The sequence below is a fragment of the Oenanthe melanoleuca genome, chromosome 9 (assembly GCF_029582105.1).
Source record: "Oenanthe melanoleuca isolate GR-GAL-2019-014 chromosome 9, OMel1.0, whole genome shotgun sequence".
Classification (NCBI taxonomy): domain Eukaryota; kingdom Metazoa; phylum Chordata; class Aves; order Passeriformes; family Muscicapidae; genus Oenanthe; species Oenanthe melanoleuca.
Genome location: NC_079343.1, coordinates 6211662 through 6226298, shown reverse-complemented (window position 1 = coordinate 6226298; position 14637 = coordinate 6211662). Strand labels below are relative to the sequence as shown.

Below are 14637 nucleotides of genomic sequence, written 5' to 3'. Positions count from 1 at the left end.
CAGATTGGACCGTTATAGTGGAGCTGTCACTTCCAGACCTAGTTGAAAGTAGGAAATTGCACTAAAATAATGAAAGCTATTTAGAATGTTGTGCTGAACCTGCAAGAAGTACTAATTGGCTGGTATCCATTTTAAGAAACAGACAGGAATTTTATTCAGGGCTGATTTTCTACAGATTCAAATTGGTATTGTTAACTCAAATCTACTTTAAGAAAAACTGTAAATACAGGAGTATTTTACGTATCATATAATACTGTGTGTGTAACTGCCAGAGGAGAAGAACTCAAAGAGCCCAATGTCCCACACATATATTTTGGTGAGGACATTTGCAAGACAATGTAAAATACTTTAACAATGTAATTACCCCATCTGTCCCTGAGTATGTGGCCAGTGCCTGGGGATTTCACTCAGATTTTCCTTCTTAAACGAGCTTGTTCTATGATTTCTATGGGCAACTATAATTTTCCCCCCCAATAGTTATTGGAGTTTCAAAATAATTCGTGTTTCCAAGCAGCATCCCATGGAAACTGCTCCATCATATCTAAAATAAGGAAAACTGACAAAACTCAGTAAAGCCTGAAACAATCTGGAAGTCCCATCTCCCTCTTGCCTTCTCTTTCCTATGTGAAATCATTGGAAACAGATGTCTATGAAAAAGCAGGTCAAGCAGGTTACTCAATCTGAAAAACTTGGACTTTGCTGTTCCAAGAGGGATCAATTCCTAAAACAAAACCTTTTTTAGGAGCAGTTGCAGTCAGCTCAAATAAAACTTAAAAAGAACAACAGGGCCACTGAGGAACTAGAAATCTAAACAAGATGCTTGCTTTTCACTTGGGGACTGAAATGTAGAAAACATCAAATGAAAAATAACCAAAACCAAGAGAATATTCAAACTAGTTCATTTTCCCCTTTAATTGCAGTATGTTCCAGAGTTCTTTTGAACACATCAGGTTTTCTTATGTCATGCTCTTGCACTTACATTAAGATCCTGCTCAAGTAACTCAGAAGAAAAAAGACTATAGAAAAAAGCAGGAGTATTTACAAACTATAAAATACTGCACCCAGTCCAGAGATGGGGAACTAAGACTGACATGCTCAAGATTGCCCAGGGAACTGCAGCAGAGCTAATAAATTACATTTACTCTCCCAAAATCCGATCCTGTGCCACAGCCATGAGATTAACTACCCTCATCCCAGCCTTCCTCTTTCTATGCTTAAAAACTGGGAGTGAAGGGGAAAGTAAAAGCTGCTGTCAGAAGGAAAGATCCAGAAGGGATTTTGCCAGCCTTTCCCAGTGCTTGGGTAAGCTGAGCTACAGAATAGTAGTTGCAGACACCATGGCACTAATTTGACAAGAAGATGGAGACTCCCTGTGGATATGTAAGCAGCCAGAGCACTGCACATGTCCCTCATTTTCTATAGTGCCACGCTGGCTAGTGCTGCAGCTGGCAAATTAGAGGCAAGTGGGGAAGGCTTGGGGTTGATTGCCCAAGCCCAGGGCTAGTCCCCCAGTAGTGGGAGAGAAGAGGCTGCTCTGCATTGGGAGCTGCAGTCCAGCAAGCTTCTCTTCCCACCAGTCTAAAACCAGCCATTCTGAAGGGGAAGTTTGCATCAGTCAATGCTGTTTGCTAATGAGTTTCCAAAGTTGTGTATCAAGTGCTTTTCCTGAGTTACTGAAGATGCGTGCAGTCAGAGTAACAGGCTGTAAGAACAGAATCAGCTTATGTCATGTTTAAAATCAGCTGAAATTAGCTTGGTGCAGTCGACAAGGATAGCATGGCAGAGCAGCACTCCAAACCTGCCTGGCTTTTCAAACTAGCAGCAACCAGCCTAACAGGATTCTGATGTCTTAGTGACTTCTGGCTCCTTTGCAGCTACACATTTGCAAGCAGATTCAGCAAACAGGCACTCCTTAGACCCTCCACCCAATAAACACTGAGAGAGGAAAAAGTGAGAACTCTACTATTTCTTGATCAATAAAATTAGTCTTTTCTTTCCCTGCTTCTGTATTGAAGCTTTCAAATGAAAAACCCTATGAATTCTTACCTCTCTGCAGTTCAAACCGCCCATGCTCATTTCTTCCATAACAAGTGTCTAATATACAACCAGCAAATCTAGAAATAGAAGTGGGCATCATTGTATTTTTCCCAAAGAGCAGCACAGGTCTTGTCTGCCCAAGGGACACTTGGCCTGTCTGCTTACTAATGAGTCTGTCTTGAAAAGCTTCAACCAAGACATCTGTTAATCCCCCTTTTCCAAGTGTCCTAGGATTGCTAAACCTCTCCATTTTCAGCAAGGCATTATGCCGTGGATATTATTTCTCGTACTATGTTTTTGACTGAATCATTTCATCAGAAACTAAAGCTTCTGTACCTCAGTCCTTTAAGTTTTTTAAGTAAGTTCTGCATTGCATACACATTCTGTGGCTAGAAGGCTTCACACAGCCCAAACAGAACAGACAAAAAGGAACAAGGACTAGCAGCTCCCACATGCAATCCTGAAAAACAGAAGACTGCTGAGAGCCTTCCTGTGTGCATACTTGCAGAATACACAGGTATCTCCTGCTTTGAGGCTACATCCTGCCATTTGCCCCTAAGCCATGGACTGATAATTGTGCACTCCCTCCAGCCTAGGCAATGCAGTGATTTGGTTTTTAATTATTCACTTACTTTCCAGAGATAAGCCTGGAAAACCTCATGAGTTTTCAACCACAGCAACTTAGCAACAGTTTCACTAGTATCTTCTCAGCAGAAATAAGTAATGGGATGGCATCAGTGGCAAGAACATTTCATAAACAGCAGGAAGAAGGAAAGGGGCCTTCCTCTAGAGGCAGGAGTTCTTGTTAGTAGAGAGATGTCAGTGATGTCAGAAGAACAAAGATGAGTTTCATACATTTTACTTCTTAGGACTCTCAAAATCTTCAAGCAAAGATGCATTTTCACCATTGCATATGTAATAGTTTAAGGAAAGGAATAGAAAAAAGGTCAGATTTTAGGTTTATTAGCTTTATAATTAAAAGCAGAAGAGTTTGTAGATTTCCACTTGTGCTTTTCTATATGATTTAAAAATGAGGTCGACTCCTTCTACACAGCTGGAGAGAACATGTATTTATATATGTGTATATATGTACATATTCACATATGTAGCATAGCTCCAGAGGTGAAATTCTTTAACACCTTAGCTATTGCCCATGGCTACATCTACTACATGAGACCCAGTGAAGGAAGCATGGAATTCAATGGGATAGTGCTGGACCACTCGATGAATTGCATGGATACAGCAATTAGTAGTGGCATATAAGAAAGCACATCTTTTTAGATAATTGTTCTTGAATAATAAAGAATCAATAAGCAGTAAGAAAGATAAACCATGCTGCAGCTTTTTAGTGCTATTTATTAAGTATATATTGATATATATTAACTAACTTACACAAAGTATTGTTTCATGCAGAGGGAATTGTATGAAGGCTTGTATCCCTCTTCTGTCATGTGTTACAACATTTGTAGAACATATTTACTTGGTGGTCCTGTGAACACATGGCTTACCTTTATGCATAAAACTATCCACAATGCTGGACTCAGTTCCAGAAACATTTTTAGATCTAATGAGAACCTTTGAGTCATTTTTAGCTACTTTAAATATACTGGTTTCTCTCTCCATCCCCATTCACTTGGTCTCAGGGTTTCTAAAGCACATGGTTTGGAGGATTTATTATATGGGTCCAATATATTTATTTTTAGTCTCTGAAGTGTTTCTAAAACAGGCTCTCTGTAACATATATGCAAGATAAAATGGGGGTTTTGTCACAAAAGTGTAATGAACTATATAATTCTGTCTTGGTTTTGCTTGCTATAAATAAGGTACAAGCACTAAATCATGGCAATAGAACCATTATGTTAGCTTCCTCAACTGAAAAACTATCTCAAAATCGGAGTGGTTGTAGTTTGATTCTGTTAAGGCTGGTTATAGAATTCAGTCTTATTTACAATGTAAGTACAAAATGTTTTATTTCTGGAAACATGTGGGGTCAAACTATTTGATATTCTTTCAGCCACTATTCCCAAACTTATTGTCTAATTTTCTCTGGCTTCTCATATAAACCTCTTTGTTCCATGTCTTACTCTCTGGTCAGTCTGTTCTCATGCTCCACCAGCTTGTCTCTACCTCTGTGCCTTAATCAAATAATACCTTGGCCTTGCACCTGAATAGTTGAAATTCCTTTGTCATGTACTTTGCTCTAGACAGGGACATGTGCTTAACTGTCTTTTGCCACCACCTAATAGAAAGTGTCAGGATTATATATACTTCCAAGGATGGCGAGCCCAACAAGAACAATGAAAATATAAATATTTGTGTAGTCAGGCAGCTGAGGGCGGTGACAGCTTTAGAGTAAGATGTTACCATGCCTGTACATCCTTCTGCTGGAAGTCAGTCCCCCTGGAGCAGGGGTGGCTCAGCAGGACACTTGAGAGCACCACAGTCACATTGGCTCCAAGTCTGTGCCTTCATCTCAACCACTGATGAGGCTAAATGAATTCATAGCTGCATCTGCTGAGAACTAAATCTGCCAGAGCCTAGGGCTGAGTCTGTGGGTGTTACTATTCCCCTGACTCAGACAGAAATATCTCCCAATGCAAATGCAGGCCTGAGCTTGTGCAGAGCTCCAGAGTCTCTGTCAGGGTCCTCTTACATGTGGCACTCCTTAAGGGTTTGGCACCTGCATGAGCAAGAGCAGCTGCCAATGAGTAAGGCCTGGTGCTGGATTTTGGACTGTGCTGCATACCAGCAGAGCTGGGTTTGCCTCTATCATGCAGAATGAAAGAATTTAGAGATGACATTCCACTCCAATTACAACTAAGTAAGATGGACTAAAGTCACTGCCTAACACAAAAGCAGGGATGTAATGGGGGACAGTTGCTGGTGGGAGACCAAGGTTTGGTTTTGGTTTGCACAAGACTTTAAGAAAAGCATTTATATATGAAACTGTTAAGATGCAGCTAAATTGGCAATTGTGTGTACATTCAAGCAGTATTTAAAGATGAAATATTAAAGGGGCCATGCTATTTATAAGGGCTTGAAGTTAAAATTTTGTCTTAAAGGAGCTCTATCTGGTTCATCAAATATACATGAAAGGTGTATCCCTATATTCAGCATGCAAAATCTTCCAGATGAGTCATTAATAAGGATTTTACACTTGAAACAACTTCAACACATAAAAAGGAAGAAAATATTATCATATTTTCTGCCTTTCTACAGCAAGACAGCAATTTCTGCATTGAGTCCCAAAACAAAGTTATAGACATTATGTAAAGGGGCATCCAGCTATGGATGGATTTGAGCTGATGGTAAAACTAACACAGCACTAGGTAACTCAGAGCAGGGGCTCATTGCCCTGTGTGCTCAGATCACCCACCTGTATATTTTGAGTGGACGCTCAGACACATCAGTACTGTTATCTTTATTCCTGGTAGTGGTAGGGATGCATTATACAGTCAGACAAGGGCAATTCTCCGTGACTGCATGTCCCTATATAGACAAACTATTCAGTCAAGTTGTATTCATAACTGTTATTTTCTGCTTTGAAACATCCCTGAGTTACACAGCTGGAGATTTCAGTCTGTCTCTAGTATTAATTAAGCAATCTTCATTACTCTTCCAGGCTGGGCAACAGCATTGTGTAATATCAGCAAATTGAGCAGTTTTCATTTCAAAATCCTTGTGTTACCATCCTTATTACAGTACTTAACACTTTTCAGTCAGCCAATACACCTCCCCACTTTAAAGAGGAATTAGGAATTTATTGAAGGACTGGATTCATCAGAAAGGAGAGCCACCAGTCTCATCCTGCTGCACCCCTTCCATCTCGAGGAAGGCTGAAAGCAGGGAGCCAAATAAGTCCCACACAAATGACTGCCTTATGGCAATGGAAGAGAGGGTGCAGAAAAAATCCTCCTAGATTCACAGGCACAGAATTGTGATAGATCAGGACCAGCACCAGGCACACCAAAATAGCCCATTATCCAGGAAAGCAAAGTACTAGGGAGGTAAAGAATCCATGATCCAGCTGCCTGTTCTGCTGTGCTGGAGCTCTGGAAAACTGCTGCTGAGAGAGGGGTCAGGACATGTGGAGCGGCAGGTTTGGCAGGGAAGGAGGTGGCTCTTTCCAGCAGCTCAGACACCACTTGCACCCCTCCTGTCTCAGCAACAGCTGAGGCAACCATCCTGGCTTTCCAGGGCTGCCAGCCCCCAGCAGCTTCCTCTGCTACCGGAGCCCACCGGGGCTGCCACCAGTGACAGACCACACAGTCTGCCTCTGCCACGACTCGTTTAGCTGTGCCTGCCTGGCACGTCGTGGGATGAGGGAGAGATGCTCAACTGGTGCCAGACTGTACCTCCTGCTCCAGACTCCCACATCAAACTGCCCATAATAAACCCATTTGAAATACCTGCAGGTCTGTACAGCTGCAGTCTTAGCTTTCAGTCTGCAGTTTCTGCTACTAAAAACATCCTTATCTTTGATTATTCCTAACTGGTTAACAGAAGTTACATCTAATACACCTTTGATACATCTGATACCCTCCATATCCCTCCAAGTCCACTCTCTTTATGCAGTAGTCACATCCACAGCCAGCCCATGCCTTGAAAACCACTCTGGTCCCACCCTTCCAGAGGCAGCAGTGCTCCCTGTTTCCTACACATATCCACGTGTCCAGGTCCACACTGTTCTAGGAACCTCACTCCCTTTTACAGCTCGTATTAGCATCTTACCCAACATCCCTGAGTTCAGCTGTTCTTGTACAAATTCATGATATTTGCTTGTAAATGTCAGTTTTTTACATAAGCAAGTAAAATTTCTATACAGTCAAATTCCTGGAGGCTGGATTATGTGTGAGTCAAAACGCATATTTCTAGCGTTGCTTATGTGCATCACTTGCTGGCTTCACTGTTGTCATCTTCCCCTTTTCCCTACAGACTGCTACTTTGGTCTCCACGAGTTTCGGGGAAGTGTTTGCCTGCAAAGCACATTCAGGTGGGTGATGACTCAAGCCATGTGATTTCAAGGTGGCGTGTGAATATACTTGGGAGGAGATACTCCTGACTAAAGACCAGGCATTCACCTACCTCTGACTATCAGAGATGAATACCTTCTTCAAAAGTTCTCTACAAACACTCAGACAGGGGTAATCAAGGTCCACATGTGCTTGGGCCATTCTCACTGAATAGTTTGACTGCTACCAGAAAAATGTAATACTAAATTTGACTGCATCCTTTAAATTATCCCTAGTTTTTTAATATACCTAAACAACTGGAAAAGTCAGGACTATTTGATTGACATATCAGTAAATAGTTTCTTAATGCTTCCTTAGAGTATCAATTTTGAAATCAGAAGTATTGACTTCAGAAATGCATTCTGTTCTTGAATTCTTCATTGAAGAAAGTAAACCACCACACTATACGAGTTTACATATTGTCTATAACCACCACACTAAACGAGTGCCCCCTCTGTCCCTCCTAGAAAACATGAAAGTCTCTCTTTCATCCATTGCTATCTTCACTTCTGGTCGAGGGTCTTTTTTGTTAGGGATGGTTTGATAACCTGGAAACAAGTTAATTTTTCAGGACAGCCACCCTTCACTCCTCTGATGAACAAAAAAAGGAGTATCTGGCAAAGATAAGCACACAGGTTTGCCAGGGGTACTAAACACATAGATAAGTTTTCGGGTAAACCAACTGAATGTCACCTGGCCATGCAGGGAGCTCCTTCTCTGCCAAGAATCTTTGTAAAAGCCAAACAACAACATTCCTGTACTCTCATATTCACCAGGTATGTGAAAGGGGAAAACATGCACACATGTGCATCTCTTTGCCTAATGATCCCTTTGTACATTTAATGGTTTTGAAACTGCTCCTGACTGGTAAGCAGCACCTGGGAAAACTTTATCCACTTTTTCAATAAAACACCAGAAGAAATTTGCAAAGCATTGCAAGCTATGTCAGCTTTGCAAAGGTCATGAGAGACAGGCCCCAGTCTGAGTCACATGGACAAAGGGTGGCCACTCGAAGTACAGAGGAACTTTGATGCAGGGGAAATTGTTACAGGTTCATTTCCTTGAGTGCCAAGGCATAAAATAATCTATAGAAGAGAAATAAATAAAAATTTAGGAATTGTTAAAGTTTGGGGTTAAGTAGGATTACAGCTGTAATATTAATTGTAGTCCAGTTAGAAGACATACTTCCATGACAGTTGCAAGGATCAAGCCTTTGGGGCTCTAGTCTTGGGACAGAAAGAAAGGCACAGGAAAAGCAATAGCCTCTGCCTTCTTTTCAAACTGTCTCCAACAGCAGCTGTTTTTATTCTGTTGTTCCACACACCCACAGAAGAAGAAACAGGCTTAGTGAATCTCTGTACCTCAGAGTAATTTACAAACCAAACTTAACACCACCAACAACAAATAGGTCCTTCATACACTTCCATTAACTCTGGAAACAGTCCCAGAGCAACTACCATAGTTCCGAACAGTCCAAAAGGCAGAACTGAAGTCAGGATCCAAATTTAGAGCTGCATGCTGTGGTTCAGGTTATGAAAGAAGAAAACACACTTTTTCCTCTGTAGAGCCAAGAAGCTCGTGCCCAGTGCATGATTTCAGGGAGTGACCTTCTCTTCATAAGGAGAAATCATAGAACCTTCAAAATTAATGGAAAGCAGAGGATTCACAGATGATGTCCCAGCTGTCCCTGGTGTCCCAGGGTGTGCTGGAGTGACCCTGGGGGCAAGCATGAGAAATGTTTGTGGAAGATATGAATTTACAAAGATTGAAGAAAACCCATAAAAAATTGAAACACCTGCTTTCTCAGCTATCTTGTGTCTTGGATATACTGTAACATAACAAACCAGCAATACATGTGACTTCTTAAAACAGCATCTAACTAATCCACAGCACAATTTTATGCCCTTCTCTCAGCCTGCTGTCAATTTTATATTCACATTTACTATAGAGCATCTCTTTCTGCTACTCATGACAGCCCCATCAGTCACAAAATCATGTTATATACTCAGAGAAACTTTGACAGCTGAAAGAATTCAGCAAAGAGAATACTTAAGTAATCCGCTCACATTTTACACAGCCCAACAAAGGCTGAAGAATCAACTGACATTTTGCTTTTATGTGCCTCCCAAAAAATCTTGGCAAAGTCCAGGTACTGACACACAGAGCAGAGGATTTTTGTGCTGAAGTCCCTGCGACAGTGGTACACTGGCACTTGAGGGGAACTCTGGGAAAGCAAATCAAGCCTCTGCCCTATATAATCTTGTCTCTTCTACCTTCATGCTCAACAGTTATAGATTTTTCTTCACTTACCTGCATGGCAGGAGTGAGTGCTCTTGATAAGTATTAGAAGGCACCCTGTAAAAGGCATTAATTCCTCTATTACAAGGAGAAGTACACAGATAATAGACAGATTTACAGAGCTTTCTCTGGGGCTTTTATCTTCAATTCTGTAACATTTTCACCCTCATAAAAAAGGACATAGCCACTATCTGTTATACACTCTAAATCAATCAGTGATAGCTAACCAAAACAGAACATTTTTACAGTAACATCTGTCATATGTCATGGAATGACAACCATAAGCATATCAAAGCAATATTCATGACATCAGAATAAGGCTTGTAAGGTGATGACTTCAGAATAATCTCCAATAAAAAGTTCTGTAAAGTCCCTGTTACCCTAAACAGATGATGGCCTTTGGCCTCTGAACTAACCAGAACTTTGTTCTCTCTCCTGTTACGCTCTGTTTTGTCTGTCTCCAGCTCTAATTCAGATAAAGCTGATGGAGTTGTGGAGGCTACCTGACTTCTGCTGCTCTGCCGCTGATCCACTGTCTCAGTTGCCATAGAGACAAGCCATGGACGAGCACGGGAGAGAAGGCACCCACAGGCTCTCCACTGGTGGGCTCTGGCAGGGCCATTCTCAGCGGGTCCTAAGAGAGTCAGGTTCAGTCTCTGAAGGTGAGGAGGAGTCAGCAGGTGCTAACCCAGTGACACAAGAGGGGGACTTGCACACACAATACATTGCTATTCAAAGAAACTCCAGGTACTACCGATCCATGAGGCTGCCGAACAGAGGGAAAAGAAAGACTTCGAGAGAGGCAATGCACATGCAGCATGCTACAGGTGAGTACTGATCCAAACAGCATTGTGCTTCTTTTTCCTGTGAGATTAGGAACTAGAGGAGTCAATAGAATAGAAGGACAGGAAGGTAGAAAGCAGCTCAGCAGTCAGCACATAACAGAACACCCCTGACCTACAGCACAGCTTACAGAGGAGTACCATCCGTCTTTTCTCAGCTTGGAAATGTAGAATGGTTGGATGTTTAAAGAGACTTCATGACAGAGAATTTAAACATATGTGGGTCTCTGCACTGCCACCCCTCTGCTCTGAAAGAGATAAAATAACTTAGAGAATGACATGAAGCTGTCAATGAAGCAGGGACTATTTAGCATACAGAAATTATATATTCAAAAGTACAGAAAACAGCAAAACCAGAGGAATTTGCAATGGTTCCTTATGAGGGAGGAACAAGAACTCCTGTGAAAGCCTGCGCTTTACACTGAAGAGAGCTGTAAGAAACACCAAGCTCCCTTTAAGCTGAAATAACAGGAATACCATCCAGAACATATATGCATTCAGCCATGGCTTCAGTAGAAAAGGAATGAGTTGGCTTTCCCCTCAGTATGAACAGTACAGAGCATGACTTGCGAGGCCAGGCTGGAACCAGACGTCTTTCAGGTTCCAAAGCTGGAACCTTGTCTGAGCAGATGTCTGTGAAAGAAGCAAGAGAAAGACAGGAGAAACTAAGAGAAAGCCAGGAAATGAGCTACTGCAACACACTGAGAGCTCTGGAAATAAGGCTGCATGAAGGAAATGGAAGTGGTTTTAATCTAAGTCCTAAATGACAGAGACCTAGAACTGGGAACATAGAAAATGCCCTTTGCTTCCATCTCCCAGGTGCTTCGAGAAACTGATTTTTAAAACTCTTTCACAGCAAAGTTACCTATCTCATCTTCAGGTTATAATCTAAGAGAATCAATGCACTGAACTATGAATTTTGGATAACTGTATGAATCAAAATAATACACCACTGCTTATGTTCCACTGCTGTGCAAACCACTGAAAGCTACTGCTTTGTTTTGTAGCAGCCACCTTTTCAGCTCCTGAAAGTAGATCAAGTTCCTGAAGAAAAAAAAAACCAGACATCCTCCATCCGCCAAATAAAAGGGGTGTGGGAAATGTCCCCAAGAAAATAGGTGTGTCCGGCCTGCCTCGCCAAGGGAGTCATGCTATTTCAGCAGTATAAAGGTCCATTCAACCCTGTGGTATGGACAGAAGCAAAATTCCCTCATTTGTCCAAGTTTCCAAGCAGACAGCAGTAAAGAGCTCCTGTTTAACATTCTGCTACTGTTGCAGTGAAGTTTGTGGATAAACAGTGCTGCCTATGCCAGAGCAGAGGTGCTCTCCACCCTGCGGGTGCAGACACAACCAGAGCAGAGCCACCCTCCCCCCCCCACCGCCTCCCAGAGCACTGCTGCAGAGCTAGCACAGCACAAACCCGCCCTCCCTCCTGCTCCGGGGTGTCACAGCGTCCCCACAGCTGCCGAGGAGGTCCTCACCCCTGCAGCAGCACCAGCACAGAAGGACTTTTCATAGACCTGCAGCATCATGGCATCAGGACTTTGGCAGAGGACATCCCTCATGTCTGGCCAGTGTCATTGAGGAAGGACAAGCTAAGGGCTTCTCTCTTAGCAGCTCATTAGAGCATCCACGAGGCTGTCCTGTGCTTGTCTGCCACTCCTCTCCCTGTATTACCGCTACTGAGACAGGATTGGTTCCAAACGAGGCTTTTCCTTCCATGCCTGCAAGTGTTCTGCAAGACACACTGGGAACATGTCTCTTCTCCAGCCTGCACAGCAAGACCCGGGCTAGCAGCAATAGTTCTTTCTCTAAGGTAACTGTAGCAAGTCCTCCTCAGAGCTGCGGCCTTTAAATTCAGCTAGGATTATGTAAGCAGCATTTCTGCTCTCTCTCTCTCTACTTCCCGGAATCCTTTCCTTCTCCCTGAAACTGGACAGCAGGTGCTTCTAAACCAGCCTCATTTGTAGCAGGAACTTCTGACAGCATTTGCTGACATGCATGGAAGCAAGGAATGGGTGAGCTATTTTATATTGCCTTCCAACTCATTTGAACAGCAGCTCTCCAAGAATGTGATTCAAGCTCAGATGTTAACCTGTTTTCATTTTGCTCAGAGAACAACTGGAGGGGAGGAGAGGGGAAGGCAAGAAGACAGGAAGAGACAGAAAAGGCACAGTAGAATAGATAAAAAGAGAAAAATAAAAACTCAAGAAATGAGATCACAGGAAAAAAAAATTAAATTATCTAAATCCAGCTGAGGGAAGGACTTCCATATAGGCAGGCACTCTTTGCACCAACCCAGCTTTGGCTTACAGTCTAGGAGCTGTAAAACATAATTGATGCTTTTCTTTAACTGGAAAAAGAATTTTTGATGTTTTGGTTTTTTTTGAGCAATCTTCTTTGACAGAAGGATAAAGTGTTTAAACTATTCAAAGTGAATAACTCAAACTACTGTTTCATAAGGCCTTGTCTCTATTTTAGGAAGTTTTAAAATTCTGGATGTCATCCCTTTCCTCTGAAAATTGATTAAAAAGGTGCATCACAAGCCTGCTTCAGTCAGATCACTGACCTGACTGTGCTGTCATCAGTGTTAAGGACAAACAGAATCATGACTTAGACCAAAATATTTCTAATAAAAAACCGCAAGGCCACTTATCAACAAGCCTCAAACAATGGGATATTTAATTTAAAAAGTGAGATGCATCCTCTCCTGCCAACTACTGCAGTAGTAAGCCTTGGACTTAATGCAACTTTGACTCCCTGTGAAAGAATCAGTGGTTCATCTGAGGGAAACTGGAGAAGCAATTAAAAGTAATGCTCCTCTCTCACCAAATCTAACCTTGATTTATCTAGTAAACTGAACATCTACCGTGTACCTGAAAGCAGAGCAGTAATGAAGCCTTGATTTTGGAAACCAAATATTGGCATGCACATGCACACACAGCTGAACATTTTCTGCTTAAATAATTGTACTGAAAATCATTTTGGGATCCAGCCTGCAGTGGTGAGAGTGCTACACCCATACATAAAAACTGACACCCTAAATCCAACTTCACCTTTTCTCAGCTGCATTTGCACTATACAAGCGGATGACACTTTGGGCTTGTTTGAAAATCAAAGCCAAAATGTAACCACCTTTGTGTCTTGTGGTCTTCCTGTTGCCTTTGGTGTCAGCAAACCACTACATACAGTAAAGGTAAATTAAGAAAATGACTGTTTTAACAACCTCTTGGCTTTCTCTTATATCACAGGTTCACTCAAAAACTATGAGCCCATCAAAGAGCCTCTGAATGTTTTGTCTCATAAAGGATCACCATCTCCAGCAAACACTGATCCAACAACATTAGATGAATTATTGATCCAAAGGTAAGGCGGTTCCCATGCACAGTATTCCCCATGCTTTCCCTGAAAACTAGTCAGAGTGGTGTCAGAGTGAGAGTGCTTCTTTTGGGAAGGACAGCCAGACTAACCTGTAGCTCCATGCCTTCTAACCTTGACTTGTGGTGCTGTTTTCATCTTAATGAGTTATATAGTAGAGTATTAGTATGGTGGTAAAAGGGTTTTATCAATGTGGATTTTGGGAATAGAGTGAAGGAAAAAGGGGAAACAAGACAGTGGGGAAGATGGAAAAAAGAGGAATGTGATGCAGGATCACCCAGTAGTGTTAGCAAACTGGGCAGACTTCCTTAAGCAGTTTCTTGAGAATAAGGAGAGCCTCTGGGCATTTCATCATGGAACATCCCAACATCAGGGTAATCCCATTCTTGGCCTTCATAGAGAGTTCTCCTGAAGCCTGTTACATAACCCCGCAAGGAAAACAGGATTTTATAGCTGAAGAAGTAGCTACAAAAAAATTTTCTAAAGTATCCAGACTTTTTGTTTGCTGTTTACTTTAAAGAACTGATAAGTAACAGAGGCTTTCAGTGAGGTAGTTCTTTTTGAATTAAATCCCTCAACAACAAAAGTCCAGCAGAAGACTCTGGTCCCACAACTCAGAAATGTACATAAATCCCATAAATTTGCCCTCACTCCTGCTCTCTTGCCACTGCAGCCAGGCAGAGAGAGGAGCAGCTACCTATCCCTACATTTCCAAATATAACTGAGATTTTCTCCCAAACTCCTTCTCCAAGTACTCACCTCCCATGTGTACAACTGTGAGATAGTCCCTCCTTCTATTGTAGATCAAGCTGGAAGCAGTAAGCACTTGTCCTCTAAGGGTGCATGCATCCTGCTGCACCGTCTGGTCCTAATTATTGAGACCAGTTGTGTTGGTAATACAGAGTGGTTTCCCAGGCACCTTTCCTTATGGAGAGGACTCCAACAAAACAATTTTAGCCAAATGTCAAGTTTGATTTAAATAAATTAATTGTCTTGGCTAAAATTGATTGCCCCTTGGTCATAAACTGAGCATATGAAACTAGACAGCCACAGTCTGCTGCGATGTCAAA

The 14637-nt window shown here is 42.0% G+C and overlaps 1 protein-coding gene across 4 annotated transcripts in view; it reads left to right on the top strand.

Annotated features, from left to right (window-relative positions):
- The window catches only part of NGEF (neuronal guanine nucleotide exchange factor), a 47969-nt gene that overhangs the window by 928 nt on the left and 32404 nt on the right, over positions 1-14637 (top strand). For 2 of the 4 annotated variants that reach the window (XM_056498827.1, XM_056498825.1), the window contains exons 2-4: positions 6973-7030; positions 9812-10174; positions 13441-13555. In XM_056498827.1, coding sequence (XP_056354802.1) covers positions 9907-10174; positions 13441-13555 — 383 coding nt within the window. In that variant the 5' untranslated portion in view covers positions 6973-7030; positions 9812-9906. Of the gene's footprint in view, positions 1-6972; positions 7031-9811; positions 10175-13440; positions 13556-14637 lie in introns of those variants that run through there. The other 2 variants (XM_056498826.1, XM_056498828.1) reach the window with 2 other exon arrangements.